This window comes from Protobothrops mucrosquamatus, unplaced genomic scaffold (genome assembly GCF_001527695.2).
Source record: "Protobothrops mucrosquamatus isolate PMUCROS unplaced genomic scaffold, P.Mucros_1.0 scaffold1605, whole genome shotgun sequence".
NCBI lineage: Eukaryota > Metazoa > Chordata > Lepidosauria > Squamata > Viperidae > Protobothrops > Protobothrops mucrosquamatus.
The window spans coordinates 168,945-191,765 of record NW_015387768.1 but is presented as its reverse complement, the minus strand read 5'-3'; the positions used below and the strand labels follow the sequence as shown (position 1 = coordinate 191,765).

Below are 22,821 nucleotides of genomic sequence, written 5' to 3'. Positions count from 1 at the left end.
TTCACAGGTTAAAATCATAATGTGGTCCGATTTTGACATGGCATGATCCACGAACCCGACCAACTGATTTATTAAAGAAACCATAGTTAAACAAACCACCACTTAAGTTTGAAATGCGAACTATTCCTTTTGCAGATGGGATAGCGCCAACCTGAAATAGTAAAGTCGTCACCCAACCAACCCGTTAACAATGCTAACGCCTAAAACACGCGCTTTACTCAATTTGCACAAAGGTCGGTGGTTTCTATCTTCATTCTTGCAAGTTCCACGGGGCAAGCGCTTGCGATGCTGCACGTTTGAGCCGTTTTAAGATAAAGACAACCTTTATTGTCACTTTTTTTTTCCTGTTAACACCGGCGCACATTAAAAAATGATTTTTTTAAAAAAAAATATATATCTTGAGCCCTTGTACCGTCTGAACCCTTTTCTCAGAAGACAACGCCGCCGTGCTCCACGGGGTTTCCTCCCAGCCTATGGGTTGCCAGGTGTCCACTATTTGAGTGGACAGTCCACTTTTTTCACATTATGTTCACTATTTTTTTTCACAAAATAGTGGACATTTTTTTATTCAAAAGCTTTATGATGAAATGGTACGTAACCTAAAGCTGTACAGTCTACTTTTTTTTACTACTTAACCCCCCCCCCGCTTGTCCGCTATTTTTTGGAAGCAGACCTGGCAACCCTATATTGTATTTAGAATAGCAGACAGACGATTTCCAACAGCTGTGCTGCTCCTGTCACATCTTTGCAAGCGCGACCAAACTCCGCCACCGGAGCATTCAACTTGCGCTGCTGCTGCCGCTGCAAAGGACAAATACTGTAGGAATAACCCGAAGCCGCCAAGAACTTCCAGCCCGCTCCTCCCTCCGGTTCAATAAGAGCCAGCAAGGCCCTCCCCTCTATGGGCGGAAAAAGAGCCCGATGCTGCTCCTGCCCGACGCGCTGGTCGCCGGGGCTTTACGCAATCGATTCGAAATAGCGCAGAGTGGCGGCCGCCGGCTTCTCCCCTTTGGGGAGGGGAAGTAGGTGCGTACCGTAGGAGGGAGCGACGCACCGGCCTTAGAAAAGCAGCCAGGGTCTTCCGCAGCTTGGGGCGGAATTCGCGGGACTCGAGCCGTTATGCAAAGAAAGCCCAGGAGCGCGAAAGTTAGCACCAGTGGCAGAAGGAGGGGCGGCTCTCTCATCGAGCGGGACGCGTGACTCGACACCTGGACGGGCCGCGGGAGTTCACGGGTTTGATCAAGTTGCGTGAAGGTGGGAAGAGCTTTCTTTTCCACCTTGGGAAGGCCGGGAGTGGGGGGCAGGATAAGCAGCTGTTTATTTCGGAGATGGGTGGGGAAGGGAAGTCGAGCGTTTGGGAGCCCAGCTGGTGGTAACTTAAGCGGTTTCTACGAGAAGGCGCCCGAGTGGTGCTGACGTTTTTACTAGCGCCGCCCCAAACGCTGTAATTTTTCTGGTCGACCCAAGTTCTTTAAAAGGGTGCTGATTCTGCAAAAATGTAGGTTGGCTGAGGTCCAGATCGTGCTAAACCACAATGTTGTACCGGGCCAAAGCCACACAATGTTGTTTGTGCGGCTTTGGCCGGGACCCAACTGTGGTTTATTGGACGACATACGCGTAAATGAAAGGTAGTGCAGCGCAGTATAAGAACACGCGTGTCCACCTCCTCGCCCCGTTTCTTTGCCATGTATTGATTCACTTTATCACCCATTCAGAAGCATCACTTAGAAGCAACCTCAGTCTGGAGAGTTCATACTGTATAGGTGTTTTTAGAACAAGCGTCCAAGTTCTTTCTGATTTCCGTTCTTCAGAAACAAAGCCAAAGTAGCCTTCCTGAAGAAAAAGAAAATCCATATTGAGAAAATATCTTCAGTATGCAGATTACAAAATCATTGTAGACTTTCGATGTGAATTCTGTATCATACTACAGGAAAATATGATGGTCAGGATAATTTATGATTGGGTGGGTCTGCAAACCCAAGAAGCTGGATTTCTTCAGTAAACCATGGTTAAGTTAATTGTGTGTTGTGTTAGACATCGGCAATGAAAGATTAGGAAAATAAGATGATAACATTTGGAAAAGGATAATAGTGTGACACAAGGGTAAGGAAGATCCTTGACAAGTGCTTAATTGTTTTAGGTATGCCTGGAATTAAAGCATTAAGATTCAGATAAGATTAAAAAACAATAGCTTACATTACACAGGCACTGGTCCCTTCATTTTTTCTTTATCACATGTTACACTCAGTATATTTGGATTGTCCCACATTAAGGTATAGAAGGACTGCTTATTTTGTTTGTGCTGTGTTATAAATAGATTAATACCATCAGTGTCCTGCTCTTTATCTCCCTCTACAGTATTTATACTATGTGAACCTTAGCTGGTTTTGTACCAAAAACATTGTACATTTGTTCCTTGTTAACTGGGTGCAGTTCATCCTTTTTCTTTTGTGCAGTAGTGTCTTCTCTCTTTCTTGATACTCAGAAAAATGCATTACTCTTATTAGAAAAACAGGGCTTTGGACCATTTCTTTGATTGTCATGATGTCCTGTACTGGAAAACTGTATGAGGATCTGGTCAAACTCCTGGACTTCTCAGCAGCTTCTGATCCTAACCAGATTAGAAGGGCAGAATATAAATCAATATCTTAAAAGTAGTTCCATGCACTGCATAGAATTAAGCTAATGTGTGTGATTAGTTTTGGCTAATTTATAACAGATACCTAGACAGTTTAGCTTACCATATTTATTGATTAAACAAATCATGACTTAGTATGACCTGAGCCACATCACTGGGTTGCACAGGAGTCCTTAGCTATGATTTAACAATGATTTATTGAATACATATAATTGGATGGGTTGACAAAGTATGTTCAGTTATAAACCATTATTTACAAAAAAGATGGTTTAATTTACATATTTGGTGCCAGCTTAATTTGTTTCTATGTAATGTGCAATTCTTCTCACTTCTGCCTATAGGGTTGGCAATTACTGAAACTTCACTACTACTAAATTGCATTGGATTATTAAACTTTTTTTGTCCCCAACTGTTAAAAAAGCATTTTCTTCACTTTTATCTATCTACTTATACATTTGCATAATATAATTAAATGAAGAAATATTTGCTCCTTTCAGATTTTTGTCTGTTCTGCCAAAATTACTCAGAGAGCATCGTGCTAGTTTAAACCTTCCCTTTAATATATTTTTATGAACTGGAATTTTAGCTGCATTGAAGGTACACTTTGGAGTGCCAGTAGCCTCTCAATGCTGTTGGGGCAATTTGACTTTTATTGACAATTTAAACTAGGGAAGGGAAGTCTGGTCCTTTGTATAGTTAGCAACTATCAGAGGCCTAATTGGCTGCCCTTTTATTCCAAAACAAATACAGGTAGTCCTCGATTTACGACCACAATTGAGAACAAAATTTCTGTTGCTAAGTGAAACATTTGAGAAATTAAGTGAATTTTGCCCCAGTTTCTTGCCACAGTTAAATGAATCACTGCAGTTGTTAAGTTAGTGACACGGTTGTTAAGTGAATCTGGCTTCCTCATTGACTTTGCTTGTAGGAATGTCGCAAAAGGTGATCACATGACCCCGGAACATTGCATAAATATGAGTCAGTTGCCAAGTATCTGATCACGTATCCATGGGGATGCTACAACAGTTGTAAGTGTGAAAAATGGTCATAACTCAGTGCTGTTTTTTTCCAGTGCCGTTGTAACTTCAAATGGTCACTAAACAAATGTAGGTTGAGGACTATCTGTACATTGTGAATTGGGAAGAAACTGGCTCACTTCCTGTCTTGGATTACTTAGGCATGTAAATAATTAATTGGTTTAAATTTGGGAATTAGAAAACTTGTTCTCTTTCATGATGGTAATATTTTGTTTTAACATTAGGTGGAAGAAAATGCAAGAACTTGACAAGATTGAAACCTTGAATCCAGAATGGTGGGTAGATTTTATTAGTTTGATTCTTGCTTATTAATAAACCTAATAAGAACTCAGGCATATGTTTCAGCAAGTTTTCTGTGTAAAGTATGGGGCTAGTATTAGTATTACCCTGTTGCTTAGAATGGACTTAAAGTTTGAAGTAGATGCTTCAGTCTTCTGAAGCTTTTAGTTGCTACTAAGTCAGTTGTTTTGGAGAGCCCATCAGTGTTAACTGTTGTCAGTTTTGGAGAAGGAAGATGCTTTGAGGGAAGAATTACTCTTTAGCCTAATAAGGAAGTGAAGATATCCAAAATCAATAGCAATGCTCATTGGAAGAAGATACTTGTCATCCCACACATCCAAAATTGTAATCTAACATACCACATGGTGGGATGACTATTATAAATAAATACAGAAGAAGAATTAACTCCACAGAAGTCAAAAGGAGTTGCCCAGGTAAATTATTGTAAATGTGTGAGGATAATACAGACTGAAATCTGTCTTTTATTGGGCAGTCCAAATCAAATAGTTGCACTCCAAAGGATTTGTGATAGAGGTGTGAAAAGCCTTTGATTTCAAAACAGCTGTTTCACTTTCAAATAGTGTTCTTCCAGCCTTGGTGACAGTCTTCCAGAATTACTCCAGAAGTATTCTGGGCTTGAAAAGATCGTGTTTTGCCATATCAGTTCTAAATGGAGCCATTTCCAGCTCGGAACACTTCTGCAGAGTTGGAATGATTCATTTCAAACTTAAGACATTTCAAATTCAAAATACTTTAGTCTGTGAACTTGATGCCATGCTAGTGCCTGCATTCAGCCCACATGTTACCTTTTCCCACCTAGCACATAGTGTTAGCTTATCATGAGTACTCCCAAGCAGCAGAGTTCTGTGCTGTTTTTCCCTGAAAAAAATAGCTGAAGTGTCCATGCATGTTTAAAATACAGATGGAAAGGAGTGGAGGGTAGAACTCTGTATATTTGTTTTATGTGCACAGAAGAGATAAAGTGTACAGAGGTATTGGTGTCTCACTGTGTCAGAAGCAATCAAGTTTTCTGTAGATACAGTTAATATCTGCTTAACAACCACATTTGGGATCAGTAAGTCTTGTCACTGAGACATCATGTGATCACAATGGACTTACACCATCACTTTCCATTTGGTCATTAAATGAATCACAAATGAGTCATTATGTGACCACAACTCACGATTTTATTGTCAGCTTTATTGGCTATACCTGTCAGAAGCCATATGTGAAGCTTGCAAATGGCAATCACATGACATAAGGGACATTGCAGTAGTCATAAGTGGAAGACCAGTTGTGCAATTACTTTTACATTAAGCAAGGATTAACTGCCTAAATCTAGAAAGAGGTAAGATTTTGAAATAGGTAAGAATTGAAATATTTGAGGATTAGTAAACAGTGATTGTATTGATGGCATAAGAATTCCAATCAAAAGTATAATTTCTTATTATGCTCTAACACTGCTTTTAAAATTTAGATTAAGAAGATAATATTCTTATTATTCTTTGTTAGGCTTTTGTGTGTTAAAAAAGACTTGCATAGCGTTCTCCAATTTAATGTCCTGTAAATTTCTGGGGCTTCAACGCTCACAATCTCATAATGGCTGACTGTGTAAGTTGACCTCTGGTAGACTATTTGATCTGAATGGGAATGGAATCAGAATGAGAAAGCTTTCCTTAGTTATACTTATTAGTTAAGGTTTCTGTTTCTTTTATTTATTGTTCAGCTGACTTTTAAATGTTTTTTCAGAGCAGTAGATTTCCTTTTCAATGCTTTCTACAGTCCTGAATGAATTGGTTGCTGCAGCTGCAATTTAGGCAAGTGATATAATTTGCACTGGAGTAATTATTAACTCTTCTCCTTCATAATAAATTATTGAGTTATACTTGCCATTAAAGAATGGAGCTGCTCTTGGCTGCAGATTTGGGTGGAGAAGGTTTCATTTTTTAAAAAAACAACTCTGCATTTAAGAAAAGACAGATTGTGTTTTCATACCCTTAATAACTGTAACTATATTTTCTAGGAGAAGGAAATATTTTCTTAGTATTTAGCATGATTACACATATGCTAGCAAGCAAACTTAAAAAGATTATTTGCTTTTTCTTTTGCTTCATTCTGTCACACTGCTTTAATAAATTAAAGGATTTTTTTATATATGGCATGAGTACAACTTCAATCTTTTTTCAGTCAAGATAATTGCTTCATTATATGGTGCTGTAGTGAGATAATAAGAAAGCTGTGGTAGTTAGGCTGACAGCTTGAATGATTATCAGACAACCCTACATCATATAGCAGAGAGACCAGAGTCTGCCATATGCAGTGTCTTGGAGAAAAATTAAAAATTAACATGAAATGACAGATCTTCTCAACATCCTTAGAAACATCACTATGGTAAATAAGGAGTTCCAGCAATTATACTATTATGCCCTATTATGTAACATGGAGACAGAGATCTTATGTTAACTGAGTAAGGCTTCCATAAGCCACAGTCTATAACCCCAAATAAGCATGCAGGAAACTTTCAGCAGAAATGTCCAGCATTTCAGTAGATACAGCCAGTAGATACAGCCAGCATCCACTGCAGTCATTAGAGCAGAAAATGCAGAGCATTCACTGTATTATTAACTGGCAATAGCAGCCAGAGCTGCGGTTCAAATGTCAGAGAAGAAGGAGTGGGGTTGCTCAACAGATGGCACTAAACATAGCATGGGCCACAAATCACTTTACTGGAGCTGAGGGACTTTGGGGGTTCCATGCTGCCCAGCCTTTGTCATTCCTTTCTTGGCAAAGGGCTGAGTGACAGTGGTGGTGGCTGACTCCAGTACTGTGAATCCACAGACATCTTTCAGATAAATGTTTGAATTCTCTTAATAGCTTTGTTTTAGAGGCACCACACACAACATGGAGGAAGGTGAAAGCACTTCATTCCAGATGTATCTACAGTGGCAAAGAACATTTTTTTAACCCAGTAGAAATATTTGTAGTCCTGCAGTACTGTATTCCACATGCTTTCTGAGCTTAATTTAAGTTCTATTAATATATAAAGAGATTCTGGTCTAACAAATGACACACTAAACTAGACGAGGGGGAACAGTTGTTGTGTGTCAGGTAAAAGATTCTGTTTGTCTTGGAGGAGGAGATTTTTATCTTCTCCTTTGTGTGTGTGTGTGTGTGTATATATATATATATATATATTAAAGAAGTGAGCATATCTAATATTCCTGCCTCCTATTTTCCTCACAACAATCTTGTGGGGTGGGGTGGGCAGAGAGAGAAAGTGACTGGCTTTCATGATTTAGATTACCTTTTCCAACACGATGCCCTCATGATTACTAGAACTGAATTTGGAATTGAGAAATTACTCCTTGGATTGATCTGGAATGTCTTATTTAACTAAGTTCTGTTAAAGATATAGTGCACATAGATATATTCTTGAAATGTTTTAACAATTCTGTAAAAAGCAAATTTACCAAAACCTATAGGCCATGTTTAATTCAAACAAAATGTTTTAGGTGAGTTTTCCATCTTACTTTGCAGGATTTGCCAACCCAAAACTGAGGGCCAAATTCAGAATGGTACAGAGCAGATTAATTGGGATGATTGTGTTGATAATCTTTTTAAAGAAGCTCAGAAAGTTGGGGCCGTATGCTCAGAGCACATTAAGGTAAGTCTAAAGTAAATGAATGTGGGGTTGCAAGACATGGTAGTTATTTAAAAATTGTAACAGTTTTTATTTAGGCAGCATTTTCTCCTGAAATCTACTAACAAAGTCAACCCAAAAAAACCCAAAATGAAGTAGGAAAAAGAAGATAAGGGGGGGGGGGGATAGTTAAGCTGAGATATGCACAACAGAGATTATGCCAGGTAACAGGCTAAAACATACCACAATTTGGATTTATGTGCTATTTGGATTCTGACTTGGGTCAGATTACGATTAAATAGCTGGTGTTCAATATATTTGTGAAGAAGTGCATCTACGGATGACAATTGGAGGAATTCTCTTATTATTCTCCTACCAAAGAGGAAAGTAGCAAGAATTAATGCAAAAACTACAAGGGAATTCACTTGATAAATGTTCCCGGAAAAGGTATTTGGTAAAATTTTGGTTGTTACTTTGTGTTTTTGCTCAGTGAGCAACATTTGGGAAGCACAGTGAAGCCAGAGAGTGTGCAGACTAGATTAATGTTCTTGATGTCATTAAGCGTCATTGAGCATGAATGTGAAACTGAAAGCTACTGTGTGTGTGTGTTGAGTTAGGAAAGTGCGTGATGAAATGAATACTATAGGCTTGAATTATGGAATGTCTTGTATATTTATGCAGTGAAAGGATGATTGGTGAAGGCAGTTAAGAGTGATATATGATGGAAGTAAAGCATGTGTGAGAATAAATAGAAAGTTTAGTGAACAGTTCAACACTGAGGAGAGGGTAAGACAAAAATATGTGATTTTCCATGGTAGTAGTGGTTGGGGTGTGTGTGCATAAGAAGGGGAGGGATTTGTAGTAGTATGAATGTGTTTTATACACAATGTCATATTGTTGACTGAGAACCCTAAATGATTTGCTGTGGCTGCTAGACTGCATGATGCAGTCAGCAATGTTAGAAATAAATGTATTGATGTAGTTGGCATTTGAATGGACAATTACAAGAGCAAAAATAACCCAGAACAAACAGATTAATTTTTGTAGTATGGTAGAATGAGAAAGAATAGAGAAATTTTAAAAGAAAGATAATTCTCACTTAACACCTGTTTGAATTAACAACAGCCTCAGAAAGGTGGCTTCCAGCCATCATAAAACATTGTACCACTACCACCACATACACACCCGCTGTCACCTGATTGTGATCTGGGCACTTTGCAATCCACTTGCACTTACAACCAGTTGCCAGATGCCCCACAATCATGTGATCGCCGTTCGTAATTTCCTTGTGGCTTCCCCAGAAAGTCCATGCTTTCCTCTAGGACAGGGGTAGGCAACCTTGGCTCTTTTATGACTCGTGGACTTCCTCTCCCAGAATTCTGGGAGTTGAAGTCCACGAGTCATAAAAGAGCCAAGGTTGCCTACCCCTGCTCTAGGGTTTCAGCAGGGAGGTTTTTCAGACCCTGGGCAGAGAGATATTGGTATGTAGCTTGTGCTATGTCTCCCCCCGCCCCAGGCACCTTGCATTCCTTACCTGGGATTCTGTTTGCTTAACAGTCTGCAAATCCACTTAGCAACTGCATCCATTAGTGCTGAGACTTTAGTTGTTGAGCAAAGCAGTCATGTGACATCTGACTTACCGTAATCAGCACTTTGCTCAATGACTGAGATTCTGGTCCCTATTGTCATTAAGGGACAACTACATGTAAACAAATGCTGGTAGAAAAATAGTGGGTAGTGTATCGTTTGTTGCAAGGAATTCATGCTTGTTTGAAGAAGAGAAAATGTATAAAAGATTACAGGTAGTCCTCAACTTACAACCATTTATTTAGTGACCATTCAAAGTTACAATAGAACTGAGAAAAAGTAACTTACACTTTTCACACTTACGACCATTGTGGCATCCCCATGGTCACATGATCAAAATTCAGATGCTTGGCAACTGACTCATATTTATGACGGCCCCGGGATCATGTGATGACCTTTTGCGACTTTCTGACAAGCAAAGTCAGTGGGTAAGCCGGATTCACTTAACAACTTAGTTACTAACCCAACTGCAGTAATTCACTTAACAACTTTGGCAAGAAAGGTCATAAAATGGGGCAAAACTCACTTAATAACCATCTTGCTTTACAATGGAAATTTTAGGCTCAATTCTGGTTGTAAGTCGAGGTTTATCTGTGCTTCTACCCACTATATTATTTGGCGAGACACGTCGAGACTTGTCGAGAATGAGACATGTCAAGAGGAACTTACTCTTAAGTTGAATGCAGCAGAGCTAGGTTATTTCCGAAACATCGGTGTTAATACAGGAGAATAACTCAAGAACAAATAAGTGAGAAATGTAGGTACATTAAATACAAAAGCGTTGGTATCTGAAAAAATAAATACACGAAGAAAGAGTGAATGGGTCAAGGAGAAGCAGAGGCCATAAGTCACACTTGGATAAAGTTGATAGGCTAGGAGCCCAGAGTTACCTTATTGGTGAGAGGGGCAACATATAAATTTAATAAATAAATAAACAGAAGGCAGTGAGTGAAGTAAAGCGCGTGATAGAAGGAAGGAAAGTTTACAAGCATCAAAAAGCATAGTGGAAAATGTTGAAGTATACAGGCTTTTGGACTGTTCTTCGTCTGGATGTATTGCTCATATGTTTATATTATTATACCTTTATACATTTATTCTTGCATACATGGTGTAGCTCAACTCTTGATATAACTATAATTTGTGTTTTCATTTTACAGGCTGATACAGTTATTACATTATGGAAAAATGGGTTTACAGTAAATGAGGGTGAACTCCGAAGTTACACAGATGTTGCAAACCAGTGCTTCTTGGATTCCATTAAAAAGGGGCAAGTCGGCTTTGTATTAATTTAGTTTGCACATTACGCTCTATAATGACTACCCAGTTTGGGCAACATGGTGGATGCATTGTCTACTCAAAAGGTGCATCAATGCAAATTATTTTTTTTAAAGGGTACCCCCTTTCTGAGATATGTGAAAGACAAACTAATACAATGGCATTCTATGTTTATTTGTAATATATTTGCTGAATAGGTGGGCTGTTTCAATGGCCATAATATGATATGCTGACGTTTAAATTCAAACCTGGTCTTGTGGTATATGGAGATGCTTCATTATTGTACAGTATATGGGAAAAAATGGGGAGAAAAAGCTGAAACCAAAACGTTGGACTGTGACATACAGGCAGTCCTCGACTTATGACCACAATTGAGCCTGAAGTTTCCATTGCTAAGCAAAATAGTTGTTAAGCGAGTTTTGCCCCTTTTTACAAATTTTTTTGCTACAGTTATTAAGTGAATTACTGCAGTTGTTAAATTAGTAACCCAGTTGTTAAGTGAATCTGGCTTCCCCATTGACTTTGCTTGTCAGAAGGTCGCAAAAGCTGATCACATGACCCTGGGACGCTGCAACTGTCATAAATATAGGGCCAGTCGCCAAGCATCTAAATTTTGATCACATGACCACAAGGATGCTGCAGTGGTTGTTAACTGTGAAAAACAATCATTTTTTCAGTACCATTGTAACTTCAAACAGCCACTAAACAAATGGTTTAAGTCGCAGACTACCTGTATTGGTTTCAAGTAATCAAAACAATAGTCTCTGTGTTTCAAATACAAATATAGACATGCTCTGTATTTCTCTTAGAGAGATGCCTCTTGAGTTACAGAAGATCTGTGACAAAGAAGAGGTGGATGTGAAGATGGATGATAAGAAGGATGAGTTATATACGTCGCCGAAGGCAGTATTTCATCCTTTTTCTGGACCAGGATATCGGTTAGGAAGGTGAGGCAGCTTCATTCTTTTAGTAATTGAAACTGGCTTGTGAAATGAATGAAGGTTCTCCAGCAAGTGATTTCTGAAGAGACAACTTGAGCCTTTCTGTTTTTTCCCACCCTATGGGACAGTGAGGCTTTGGTATGTCCCATTGGTGGAGTCTCCGTCTCCTGTCCTGGAGAAGGGGCGTTGGTCTTACCTGAACGCCTTTTCTCAGTACGGAGACGGAGACTCCACACCCACCCTAGGGTCAGCTAGACCATTTGTGTTAGGGTGCTGAGAGCCAATGCCTCGTCAATCTTCAAACGCTTCGCCCTCGTCTCCGTCTCCTGTGAGACGAGGGCGAAGCTTCTCCTCTGCTTCAATCCTATGCCTGTTTACTCTTGAGTAAATCCCATGGCAGGTGTAATGTGAATAAGACGGCGCCTGCATTTCTAGATTTTGAAGAAGACTTCCCTTAGGTAGTTCTCATCTTACAACCACAACGGGAACCAGAATTTCTGTTATCAGGCTTGTTATGTTAACTGTTGCCACAATACCTGATTTTACAACTTTTGCCATGGTTGTTAAGTGAATCACTGCAGTTATTAAGCGAATCACAGGGTCATTAAGCGAATCCAGCTTCTCCCATTGATTTTGCTAGTGGGAAGGTGGCTGAGAGTGTCACAAATGGTGGGTCACATGACCCTCAGATGCTAAAATCATTGTAAATATATCCCGGTTGCCAAGATTCTGAATTTTGATCACGTGACCAGGGGGATACTAAGATGGTCATAAGTGCAAGGACCAGTCGTAAGTAACTTTTTAGTGCCATTGGAAGTTTGAACAGTCACTAAACAAATAGTTGTAAGTCAAGGACTACCTATACAGAACATTTGCTTCAAATTTGGAACTGAAAATATTGCTGCCTTTCTACTGAATATCCTATCTTAGTACAAAATAACCAGTTTAATAATATTGATAAATGAAAGAGATGCAGGAATATCAACAAGAGTCATAATAATAGTCCACTTATCCCTCTCATTAAGTTACCCATCAGATAAATTCCCTTCAAATTGTACAGCATAACTGTTCACATGGTATCTTAGCATCCTTCCTTAATATTAATTGTCTTTACCTTATTGATAATCTTACTTACCTTTCCCTAACCCAAGGCTGGCTTGGGAATTCTTAGAATGTCAACAAATCTAGAAGACATCATGTTGGAGAAAACTGACATAATTTGATGTCCTCGCCATTATATTTCAGGATATATGGAATTCTATTCATATTGAGTCATTGTAGAGATCTCTGCTGGGTTTTTTAAAATTTTGCCATGTATCCCTTTGTAAATATAGCATACTGTTGTAAGAAGGAAAATAATGGCCCTAAACTCTCCACTCATTGAATCTATAAGAAATAAGTTAGAGCCTGCAAGCGTGTTGCTCTTTGAGAGTAAAGTTATAGTTCAGCAGAATGGAAATTACATGTTCAAAAATCTTCAACAGGTGTATCAGACTTATAAGAATCTTACGATTCAATGTAATAAAATAAGGTATGTTGCCATATTACTACTTCCATGCATTTGAATTCCATGTTTTATTTTAAAGATAAATATCCTACTTTCAGTTAAAAAAAAACCAAAGTGAAAAACCAAATCTTAAGATAAGAAGGGGTAAAAATAATGAACAAATACCATTCTCTCTAAGAGAGATTAGATAATGTTTTTATTTGAACTAGGATAATTATTATGTAGTGGAGGAAGAAATAAGAGAGATTTGTGAAAAAATTAATGATTTATTAGATTAAGAATTAGAATATATCTGGAAATATTTGAATGTTATTGTTAGAATATTATGTGTATTTTAGAAAGGGTACCTGAAGTGTTAATAATATGTATATTTAAGTCTAATTGGATTATGGTAATTGTAAATTAGTAAAGCTTAAAAACAGGATTTGGATTTATATAAAGGTAATCTAGAAACGGACTATTTTAAATATGTTATACTATTTGAGGGAAACAGAGAGGGAACGTCTAATGTATTAATTTGAGTTATATATATATGACTTTGTTTTTTGATGATTGATTACCTCATCACCACGGTGGTTTCTAGAGCACCTCGGTGTAAAAGTTAAAAAACCAATAAAACTTGTTTAATTAAAAAAAGAGAGAGATTAGATTATTCCATTTAAAAAAAGTAGAACCGCCCAAAGGTTCCACAGATTGTTCACTGATGTGCACATTATGCTGAGATTTTAGTTGTCTAAACATGCTTTACTAAATAAAACACAGTTGGATGGGTTCACAATAACAGTTAATTCCCAACCAACCACATGTTGGCTTAGGCAACCTTTCTCAGCCCTCTCTCTGAGTTTCTTTTTCAGCCTTAAATATACTTTTTTGCTTTCCAGTCAATATGTTGCTGCCTCTATGATAATGAAGTCTCAACCCTATTACATTTGCTTAATTTCAAGTATTCTGTAAAGATACTGTTGTTATTAATTTTTATATGTTGGTAATATTTAGCTACGTAGCTCATAAAGGAGAAATTATCTAGAATGAAGTGGCATTATAATCTCATACGATTAAAACTTTATTTTCCAGTGCTACACCTAGAATAATCTCCAAAGTAAAAAAAAAAGTTGAAGAAACTGAAAAGAGAAAACCAACAGTAGTGCTAAGTAATTCAGAACCTATCACTAGAATCCAGATTTGGTTAGCAGATGGAGCAAGGATAGTACAAAACTTCAATATTTCTCATAGGTAAGAATAGATCACATTAACAGAATTCATTTTTTACAATATACTGTGCAGTTTACAGGATATTTGCTTCCTTTCAAGAGAAATTACAGCCCACCAAACTATTCCTAAGAATGTTTACTTAGAAATGAAATCCTACTGCAACCGTTAGGGCAGACTTCCAAGAAAGTATTAGATTACAACCAAAGTGCCTTTAAAACATTGATTTGTTTTGAATACTGAGCCATGAAATATGTTAGCTTTTCAACATTAGCCATGGACAAAACCTAGATAAATATTTTAAAGTATATATGAAAATGATAGTGTTAAGCAAAGTGGTACACCCATTATGACATAAATGAGCCTCAGTGCATGCTGCATTCATTTTCCATTCACTTCACATTGAATCAAAGCATCAAAACTTTGGGGAAATCTTATGTCAGAATAGATTGCCTTGGCAAGATTCTTATGTTAGGTTTAGTTTGCTTAGCCCTAATTTGTTAAATAAGCCACAGCTGCAATCCAAATTACTGTAAGGCAAAGCTGTTTTGATTTGTGTCCGGTTAATGAAGTTGTATTTTTGCTTTTTCATGCTTGAGACTGACTGGATTTGATCCAGTATTGCAAAATATTGTATTTTTAAACTGTGTTTCTCTATGTTACTTCAATGGGAATTATTTCTGAGTAGACATCTATTGGATTTCTCTATCAGTTCACTAAATATCGAGACATATAAATGTTATATTTCTCATTTTTCCTTCTCTTTATATCTTACATTATGCAGGAAAGGTGATTTTTAATTAATATGGATTGTGTGACATATAGAAATACATGGCATTAGTGGAGTTGCATTATTCCAGACTGATGATTTTTCTCTAAGATGTTAGTGCATTGTTTCCCGATTATGTCAATTTTGACGCATGTTGACTTCAGTTCCTAGAATTGTCATCAATGGATATGCTGGCTGTAGAATTCTGGAAGTAGAAGTCCACATACCTCAAAATTGCCATGATTGGGAAACCAGTGAATAAACCGACTCTCTGACTATAACAGTGATGGCGAACCTTTTAGAGACCAAGTGCCCAAACTGCAACCCCAAACCCACTTATGCATTGTTGGGTGCCGGGTGGGTGTGGCCAATTGGGTGGGTGTGGCCAATTGGGTGGGCGTGGCTGCGGTGGTAATGGCAGACTGGATGGGACTAAAAAGTTCAATCAATCAATTCCAACTTTGCAAGATCTTTTTTTTCCCCGCGAGAAGTTGAAATTTACTCATTGACTGAACCTTTTTTTTTCGCACACGGCGTCGGAGGCCTAAAGCGAAAAGGTTTTATAAAACACAGTTGAAGGCCTAGGACTGGGGGAACAGCACGTGTGCCCACAGAGAGGGCTCTGAGTGCCGCCTCTGGCACCCTTGCCATAGGTTTGCTACCACTGGACTATAAAGAACAATCCATACTTGGTTTTTCCAAACCTGCTGTCCTCCATATACAGGACACTAAAGCTCCTGCATAGAACAATAACTGATATAGAACAACAGGCTGGGAGAGGCTATCCTACCCCCTTTAGTATCTACAGAAAAACTGTAGATTTGGGTTAGAGCACTTCTTTTCATGATATCGCACACAGTCAGAAAAAACTGAACAAATTTATTCTTACATCACCATGATTTTTTATACTTAATACACCATAAAAGCCATGGTGACACAGTGCTTAGAATGCAGTATTGCATGCTAACTCTGCCCACAGCCAGGAGTTTGATCCTGACCAGCTCCAGGTTGACTCAGCCTTCCATCCTTCCGAGGTCGGTAAAATGAGGACCCAGATCAGACATGTCAAACTCGTGACGTCACGTGACGTCGCACGATGTATCAGAGCTTTTCCTCCATTGCCGGCAATGGAGTGGGCGCGCAGTTTCGTCGTGACGCATCCGGCCTGTGGGCTGGCAGTTTGACACCCCTGACCCAGATTGTTGGGGGGCAATATGCTGACTCTGTAAACCGCTTAGAGAGTGCTTTAAGGACTATGAAGCGGTATATTAGTCTAAGAATGCTATTGCTGTGAAAGAAGTTAGTTTGGGAAGAACAAGGCTGCACAGCTTAAAATGTGTAATGACAAAAGTAGTTCAAAGTGCTAGTTATAGGAGAACTTAACATATGCCTATATGATGTTTGTGAAGGTCCTGATTTGCTCAAAACCTGTTTTTTTCTAATTGCCATGACTCCGTGACATTGTTCTTAAAAAAAAAAGATTTAAAATATCAGACTTTAATTTTTGTTCTTTTCCATTTTAGAATAAGCCACATCAGAGACTTCATAATTGATTACCAGAGACATCAAGGAAGGAGACCTTTCACCCTGACTACATCACTTCCTTTTCAAGAGTTGTTGAATGAATCTCTCACACTAGAGGAAGCCAACTTAAAAAATGCTGTTGTTGTGCAAAGACTTAAAAATAATATTGAACCTTTCCGGAGTTTCTCTTCCTAGCATTTTCTACCTAAAAGAAAGAACAGTTGCAGGAAAGGTCTTGGAAAAGTGGAAGACAATATCCACACAATAGGTCCCCAGTTGTGACTCTTTTAATGTAGAACATCCAACTGTTAGTTGAGTGATTTTAGCTGAATCACTTCCACTTATGAATAGCAGTAATTTCTGTGTTTTATGTGATATCTACAGTGCTGCTTTGAAAGGGCGTGCAATATATGCTGCACTAAAGCTACCCCAAAGTTTTTTGTTTGTTTTAAATAGCCTGGCAGAAAGTAGTAGAGCCAGCCCTCCTGAACTCTGGGTATTCTGTCACCAGTAAAGGAACATTTTAGGGAAAATCTTGAACACTTCTGTAAGTTTGAAGTTGAAAAAAATTTGAAAGCACAATTTGACTTCATTCTTTACTTGTATATGTTATAGTTAGATATATTTTATTCTATCAATGCTACTGTTTGATAGTGACACAAATTAATATATAAATTTCATATATACAGAAAAATACCACAGGTAAACAGTCTTTAAGCATAATGACTGTTTCTTTTGAAAAATTTGTCTCCCAAGTTTATGTTTTAGGACAGTGGTGGCGAACCTGTGGCACGGGTGCCAGAGGCGGCACTCAGAGCCCTCTCTGTGGGCACGCGCATAATCGCCCCAGTCCTAGGCCTTCAGCTGGGTTTTATAAAACCTTTTCTCTTTAGGCCTCCGCCGCCATGTGCAAAAAAAAAAAAAGGTTCAATCAGTCAATTTCAACTTCTCACGGGAAAAAAAAGTTCTTACAAAGTTGGAATTGATTGATTGAACTTTTTAGTCCCACCCAGTCTGCCATTAGCACTGCAGCCATGCCCACCCAATTGGCCACACCCACCCGGCACTCGACGATGCATAAGTGGGTTTTGGGTTGCAGTTTGGGCACTCAGTTTCTAAAAGGTTCGCCATCACTGTTTTAGGATATCAGAGGAGCAAATGACTAAAGCAGCATCATGTCACAAGCTCTTTCATATGTATGTATACACACACACATATGAAAGGATCATAGCTTATGATGTGATTTTGCTTTTACTATTTTAACAAGTGTGTATGCTAGGGACGTCTGACTGTACATGTGGACATAATTCCGCATGTATTAACTCCACTTTAATTATATGGGCATACCTCTGGATAGACCTAAATTTCAATTGCATTTTATGCCATTAAAAAGAAATACAATATCTGTAGTCCCGAATTATTTATTTAGAACTAAGCTCTACTGCTTTACTTCTGAGGAATGGTTCGATTGTTAGTTTTGAGACTGAAGCAATAAATAAGGATTCTGCCTACTATATCAGAAACAAAGTTCAGCTTTAATAGGCAAGCCTTCTGCCTCTTGGCTTCCTAAATAAAAGCAAACTTTGAGAAGATATTTCAAGCAACCATTAAGAAATGAAGCTGATTTAAGTGCAGTATTAGGGCTGCATGTTTGAATTGATTCAAAGGCAGATGGTTTAGCATAAAATGCAGAGTTTTCATCATTTAAAATGTGTTGGTAGATGACCAGATCTGGACTAGGAAGCTAAGCAAGATCAGCCTTGGTTACAACCTGAATGGGAAGCTGCTAGGAAATCCCAGAGGTGTAGGGTAGGCTGTGAATTTAAGAAACAAAATCCCCTAAAGAAGAGGCAAATCAGTTCTGCACTGTAGCCAAAAATCTGCAAAGACACTTCTATGAAATTACCAGCTCAAACAGTAGTTTGTCGTTAAAAAGGTATTTCTAATGATTTTAGAGTTTTTAATCCTGTTGGTGTGATGAGGTGAGGTTATCAAGTGGAACTATATTATTGAGTCCTCCTATCCGTAAGATTATTCTAATTATTCATTTATTACACCTAACATTTTTAAAATGCTGGATGTAGAAGAAACATTAATAGTCCCTTGAAAAATTCTAATCCGGTCTGATATCCAAAGGAAAAGGGGATAAGGAAATTGGGCAGAATCCTAATTCTTCATAGCTGTTGATCAGGAGAAATGGCCTGGAGGAGGAGGCAAGTCAGAGTTGGGCTAACTTACACCGGAGAACGCACCTTACCTTCTGTGCATAACTCAAAGATCTATATTCCAAAATGTCTTGCTCTTGGATACCCAACAAGGTCACTTTCGGAAACAATAAGAACAGCACCTTGGGATTTGAACCTGGGTCCTGCCATGCTAGCAGGAAATAGAGCTGAATAATTAAGTCTGCCCCTGCTATCATCTTCATTTTTTTTATTAAATTAAAGAGTATAAGCCAGTTTTGCAGCTGGGACATTTTTTTCTTTGAGATCCATCTCAGAAATAAGGCCTCCTTTCTCCCACCTGTGCTGCAACAAAGGCATCAAACAAATTATAATACTTATTGCACTTTTTTTTAATACTTCAGAAAAGGGATTTTACCATCAGGATATATTACTTGGCCTTATTTGTGAATTCCATTGTTTGTTGGGCAAAAGTATTTTTTTTTTTTTACATGGCTGGATATGCATCCAATTTAAATTTTTCTCCCTTATTGTGGTAGGCCTCTTATGAACTTTGACCTGTAACTTAAGAATGATATGTGAACCTAGCTGGTTTTGGCTAACTTATTAAATCATTATTGAACAAATCCTAGCCTAGCAAAGTATACATCCAGTATTTTTCTGTCTCTAGACAACTATGTTTTATGTTACCCAAATCTTGTGGGGTTGCCTTTTTTAATCCTTTTCCTACACTTTTTATTTTAGTGTAAGTTATGATGGCCTGCTAATGATTGATAATGGTGCAGTGGGCCTTGTTGGATAGCCAAGGGGTTTCTTACATCCAAGGCTAAACGTCAGAGACGCTGCTAGATTCAAACTAAGTATAATGCTTGGGGTTTTTTTAAATTGAGCCAATTAATAACCCAAAGTAAAGCAAAATAAGGCTTTGTGTGGTATATGATCTGGGTCTTTATCATCTGCAAATTACCTCTAGCTAGTGACCAAGAGGAGGACCTAAGAGTCCAAGCTGACTAATATCATCCTTAGACCAAAATGAGTTTGAAGCATTCTTTTAAAAATATTTTTATATATGGATTTGTGTGCCTATTTTTTTTAACTGGTTAAATGTTTTACCACAGAACTAGTTGATAATAAATGTTATGATCCTCTAAGTTCATTTTTTTTTTTGCAAAAAGCAATATGGAATATAATTTGAAATGGTATATAATTTCATTTCTATTAGTATCTTCTTTTGTGTAAGAATTGATTTTACTGATGCAGACCAATGGGGATTTTTTTTATTAATAAATTCCTGCAATGAAATAAATCTAAACATTCTTTAAAATCATTAAAACTTTGCGAAGTTCACAGACCTTCCCTACTTCTGTGTGAAATAGATTGTCTTTGTGAACAGACTGTTAACACATGCAGATAACCACTTAAAAATGAAATATGCTTGAAATCTCAACAGCAATATGCTAACTTGTATATCAGCATATATAAAAACATGCATCATACAATTCAGTATGTGTAGGTCCCTGTTTCTCAGGAAACTGAAAGGTCATCTCTTTTGATGTGCTATACCTTCTATACATTGTTTAAAAACTGAAGGCATAAAACTCTAACAGCACAGAATAATGTGGAGTATAAAATTAATCAGTATAGAATGCTGATGTCTTCTATTTCTGGTTCTGTATGTTTCTCAAAATAACTGATCTTTACATCTTGTTTGATTTTATCTACACATTGTTCATCAATATACACATGTAGAAATGAATCTATTGACTGGAATGCAATGTATCTATGTATTAATTTCAACCAGGACGTCTCATCAAAAACATCCACTTCATTTAAATTAAAAACCATGTATGAGATACAATTTCATAGTATGCTACTACATTGCTTTTTTGGGTTTTAGAATAATCAAATCCGCAAGTATTCAGTAAAAAAGATTTCCCCTGCTTTTTCAAGTTATCCTTTTTAAATTAAAATGAAGAATGCATTGAAAAGCAACCTTAATGAGAAAAAAGCAACTCAAATTTCCTTAAGAAGTAATCTATGAATAATGCTGTTTAGAAAATGATCTACATAATGTTTCACTGAGGTCAATTATCAGTCATAGCCATACCAGCATCCAGATCTTGCAATTTTTGGGATGCAATGGTTAACCAATGGTTAACCAAGCTGAAAAACCCGACAGTCCCTGCGCTTAATCCCAATTGAGAAGGGGCAAAGAATAATCTGTTTCAGATTCGGTATATTTCCAACACAAACGGACTGCCACCATTAATAAATGTGGAATTGAGATTTGCTAACCTTACCCCAAAGCCTAATAGTACTATGAAGTAATCATACTTAGTTGGGAATTAGATATCCGTACAGGTTAAACTGAGAATTGTTCCTATTTAAAAATATATTTTCAAAGTTCCGTTTTACACTTATTTTCCGTACAAAACCGAATTGGGAAGCTGAAGCATGGATGTAAAACAGGCGGTTTGTATTCGTAGTGGAATTTTTTGTAGTTAGAAGTTGACATTTGAAGAGAAATATTAAAAAGTTTTTAAAAAAAATATTTTGGGTTATTTCCGCGATAATACAACTTCACATTTGCAAGTTCTTAAAATGTGAAGTACAGTATTTACCCGATGGAAATATGGAATGTAATTTTGAACTAGTCACTTCCCCTTCAAAGAAAAGAAAAACTACGTCTGCCCCGTTGCAATATATTGTTAGAAAATCTCGTCTTTCCAATTTTGAAAGTGAGTAATTTAGATTGGGGGGGAGAACACCTCGGTAGTTTTAATTTCTGGGGAATACCTATATACAAAATGCCTGAGATGCAGCGTATTTAGTTTACATTTGTAACGCAACACAGTACCATAACACATCCAGACGGCCGCCAAGTCTTTCCTGTAAGCGCGGGAAAAGCACGTTTGAAATGATTTAAGGTACCATTTGCGCTGTAATGTCTAAGTCCCGCTTTAGGCACGAAAGCCGGCTGGGTGACTTTGGGCCGGTCCCTCTCTCTCAGCCTAACCAACCTCGCAGGGTGGTTGTTGAGGGAAAATAGGAGGAGGAAGGTGTGTTGGATAAGTTCGTCGCCTTGAGTTATTTATAAAGGGGGGGGGAGAAAAAAACTTTTGTATTTATACCGTGTATTTAGTCCATTTATTCAGTGAAGGCGAAGGTCACATGTCACGCAGCCACTACTGCAAATGGTGTACTGTACTTCGCCGTGAACCCAGCCCCCGTAGCTTGCATTCCAATCGTTGCATCTTCCTGCAAATTAGTCCCAAAATGAAATGCAATGAACTGCGCGTCTGCACACCTAGACCGCGATTCAGAAACGACGGCAGGTTTGCAAACCCGCCAACCGGATTCCCGGTTGCGCGAACCCACCCCGCATGTCCCGGGATGGAGTGAAATAAAACAGCATCAGACGGGCAGCCTGCGCTTAACGGGAGAAGGGGACGTTTTGGGGCTCCGTTGCAACCCATGCTTTCGCCCGGGGCTCTGAGCTTAAACTGGAAGCAAACGGCTACTAAAGCGCGTTGCAGGCTGTGTATCCCGCCCAGAAGACGCGCGTCCGACACGAGTTTCCTTCTCCGCAGTACAGGAACGTTCCATATCCTACCGAACGGGTCGAGAAGGCTCTGGGCAAACTGCGGGCAAAGCGGTGCGCTTTTCAGTGCTCTCCAGACAAGGCTCCCTCCTGCGATCGGTCCCGCCCCGGATTATCAAGTGCCGAAAAGCTGGCGGCAGAAAGGTGGAGGGGCTACTCTCTGAGCTGGGATGGCAGGTGTTGGAGCAAAAGATCCGCCACGGGGGCAACAAGGCAGGCTGTCTCCGAAGCCACCATTGCAGACGACCGGTCAGTCCAGCGTCTTTCAAGAGCCGGAGCCGGGGGCGTCTGTCGAAGGGGTGAGTCTCGCGTTCCTCCGACTTGCGTTCCTCCGCCCGGCTTCTCAAGGCATGTTCCCGCGCCTTTTCTTGCTGGGAGGGACAGGGGAGAAGCTTGAGGGTTGCCGTCGTGCTTCTCCGAATCCCTTCCAAAACGACAAAGGAGCAGGTGTAAGTTCCGACGTCCAGGAATCCTTAGAGTCCAAGTGGCTTCTAATGTAGATCTCTTGGCAACTGTATGAGATTCATCATTGCCTTCCTCCATAATGCTTTTTTTTTTTTACTTCTTGATCTGGCCCGTAGTTCCTGGTGGTTTCCCATTAATGGACTAAATCTTGCTTAGCCTTTTGGGG

General features: G+C 38.7%; 1 protein-coding gene across 2 annotated transcripts; it reads left to right on the top strand.

The window, feature by feature from the left end:
* Positions 1 to 957: 957 nt before the first annotated feature.
* UBXN2A (UBX domain protein 2A) lies at positions 958 to 17,148 on the top strand. Of its 2 annotated transcripts, none has more exons than XM_015822555.1 (7): positions 958 to 1,026; positions 3,900 to 3,950; positions 7,492 to 7,618; positions 10,339 to 10,448; positions 11,266 to 11,403; positions 13,979 to 14,137; positions 16,406 to 17,148. In XM_015822555.1, exons 2-7 carry the CDS (start codon positions 3,910 to 3,912, stop codon positions 16,599 to 16,601), a joined length of 771 nt encoding a protein of 256 aa, XP_015678041.1. In that variant the 5' UTR covers positions 958 to 1,026; positions 3,900 to 3,909; the 3' UTR covers positions 16,602 to 17,148. The 2 variants fall into 2 exon arrangements, with proteins under 2 accessions (XP_015678041.1, XP_015678042.1); XM_015822556.1 differs by having other exon boundaries at positions 958 to 1,254.
* Positions 17,149 to 22,821: the final 5,673 nt, after the last annotated feature.

Excerpts from the sequence above, each read along its gene's own strand:
- UBXN2A (XM_015822555.1), top strand. The coding sequence starts at position 3,910 with ATGCAAGAACTTGACAAGATTGAAACCTTGAATCCAGAATG. Across the intron at positions 3,951-7,491 it reads GAAACCTTGAATCCAGAATG|GATTTGCCAACCCAAAACTG; the intron begins GTGGGTAGATTT and ends CTTACTTTGCAG. Across the intron at positions 11,404-13,978 it reads CCAGGATATCGGTTAGGAAG|TGCTACACCTAGAATAATCT; the intron begins GTGAGGCAGCTT and ends TTTATTTTCCAG.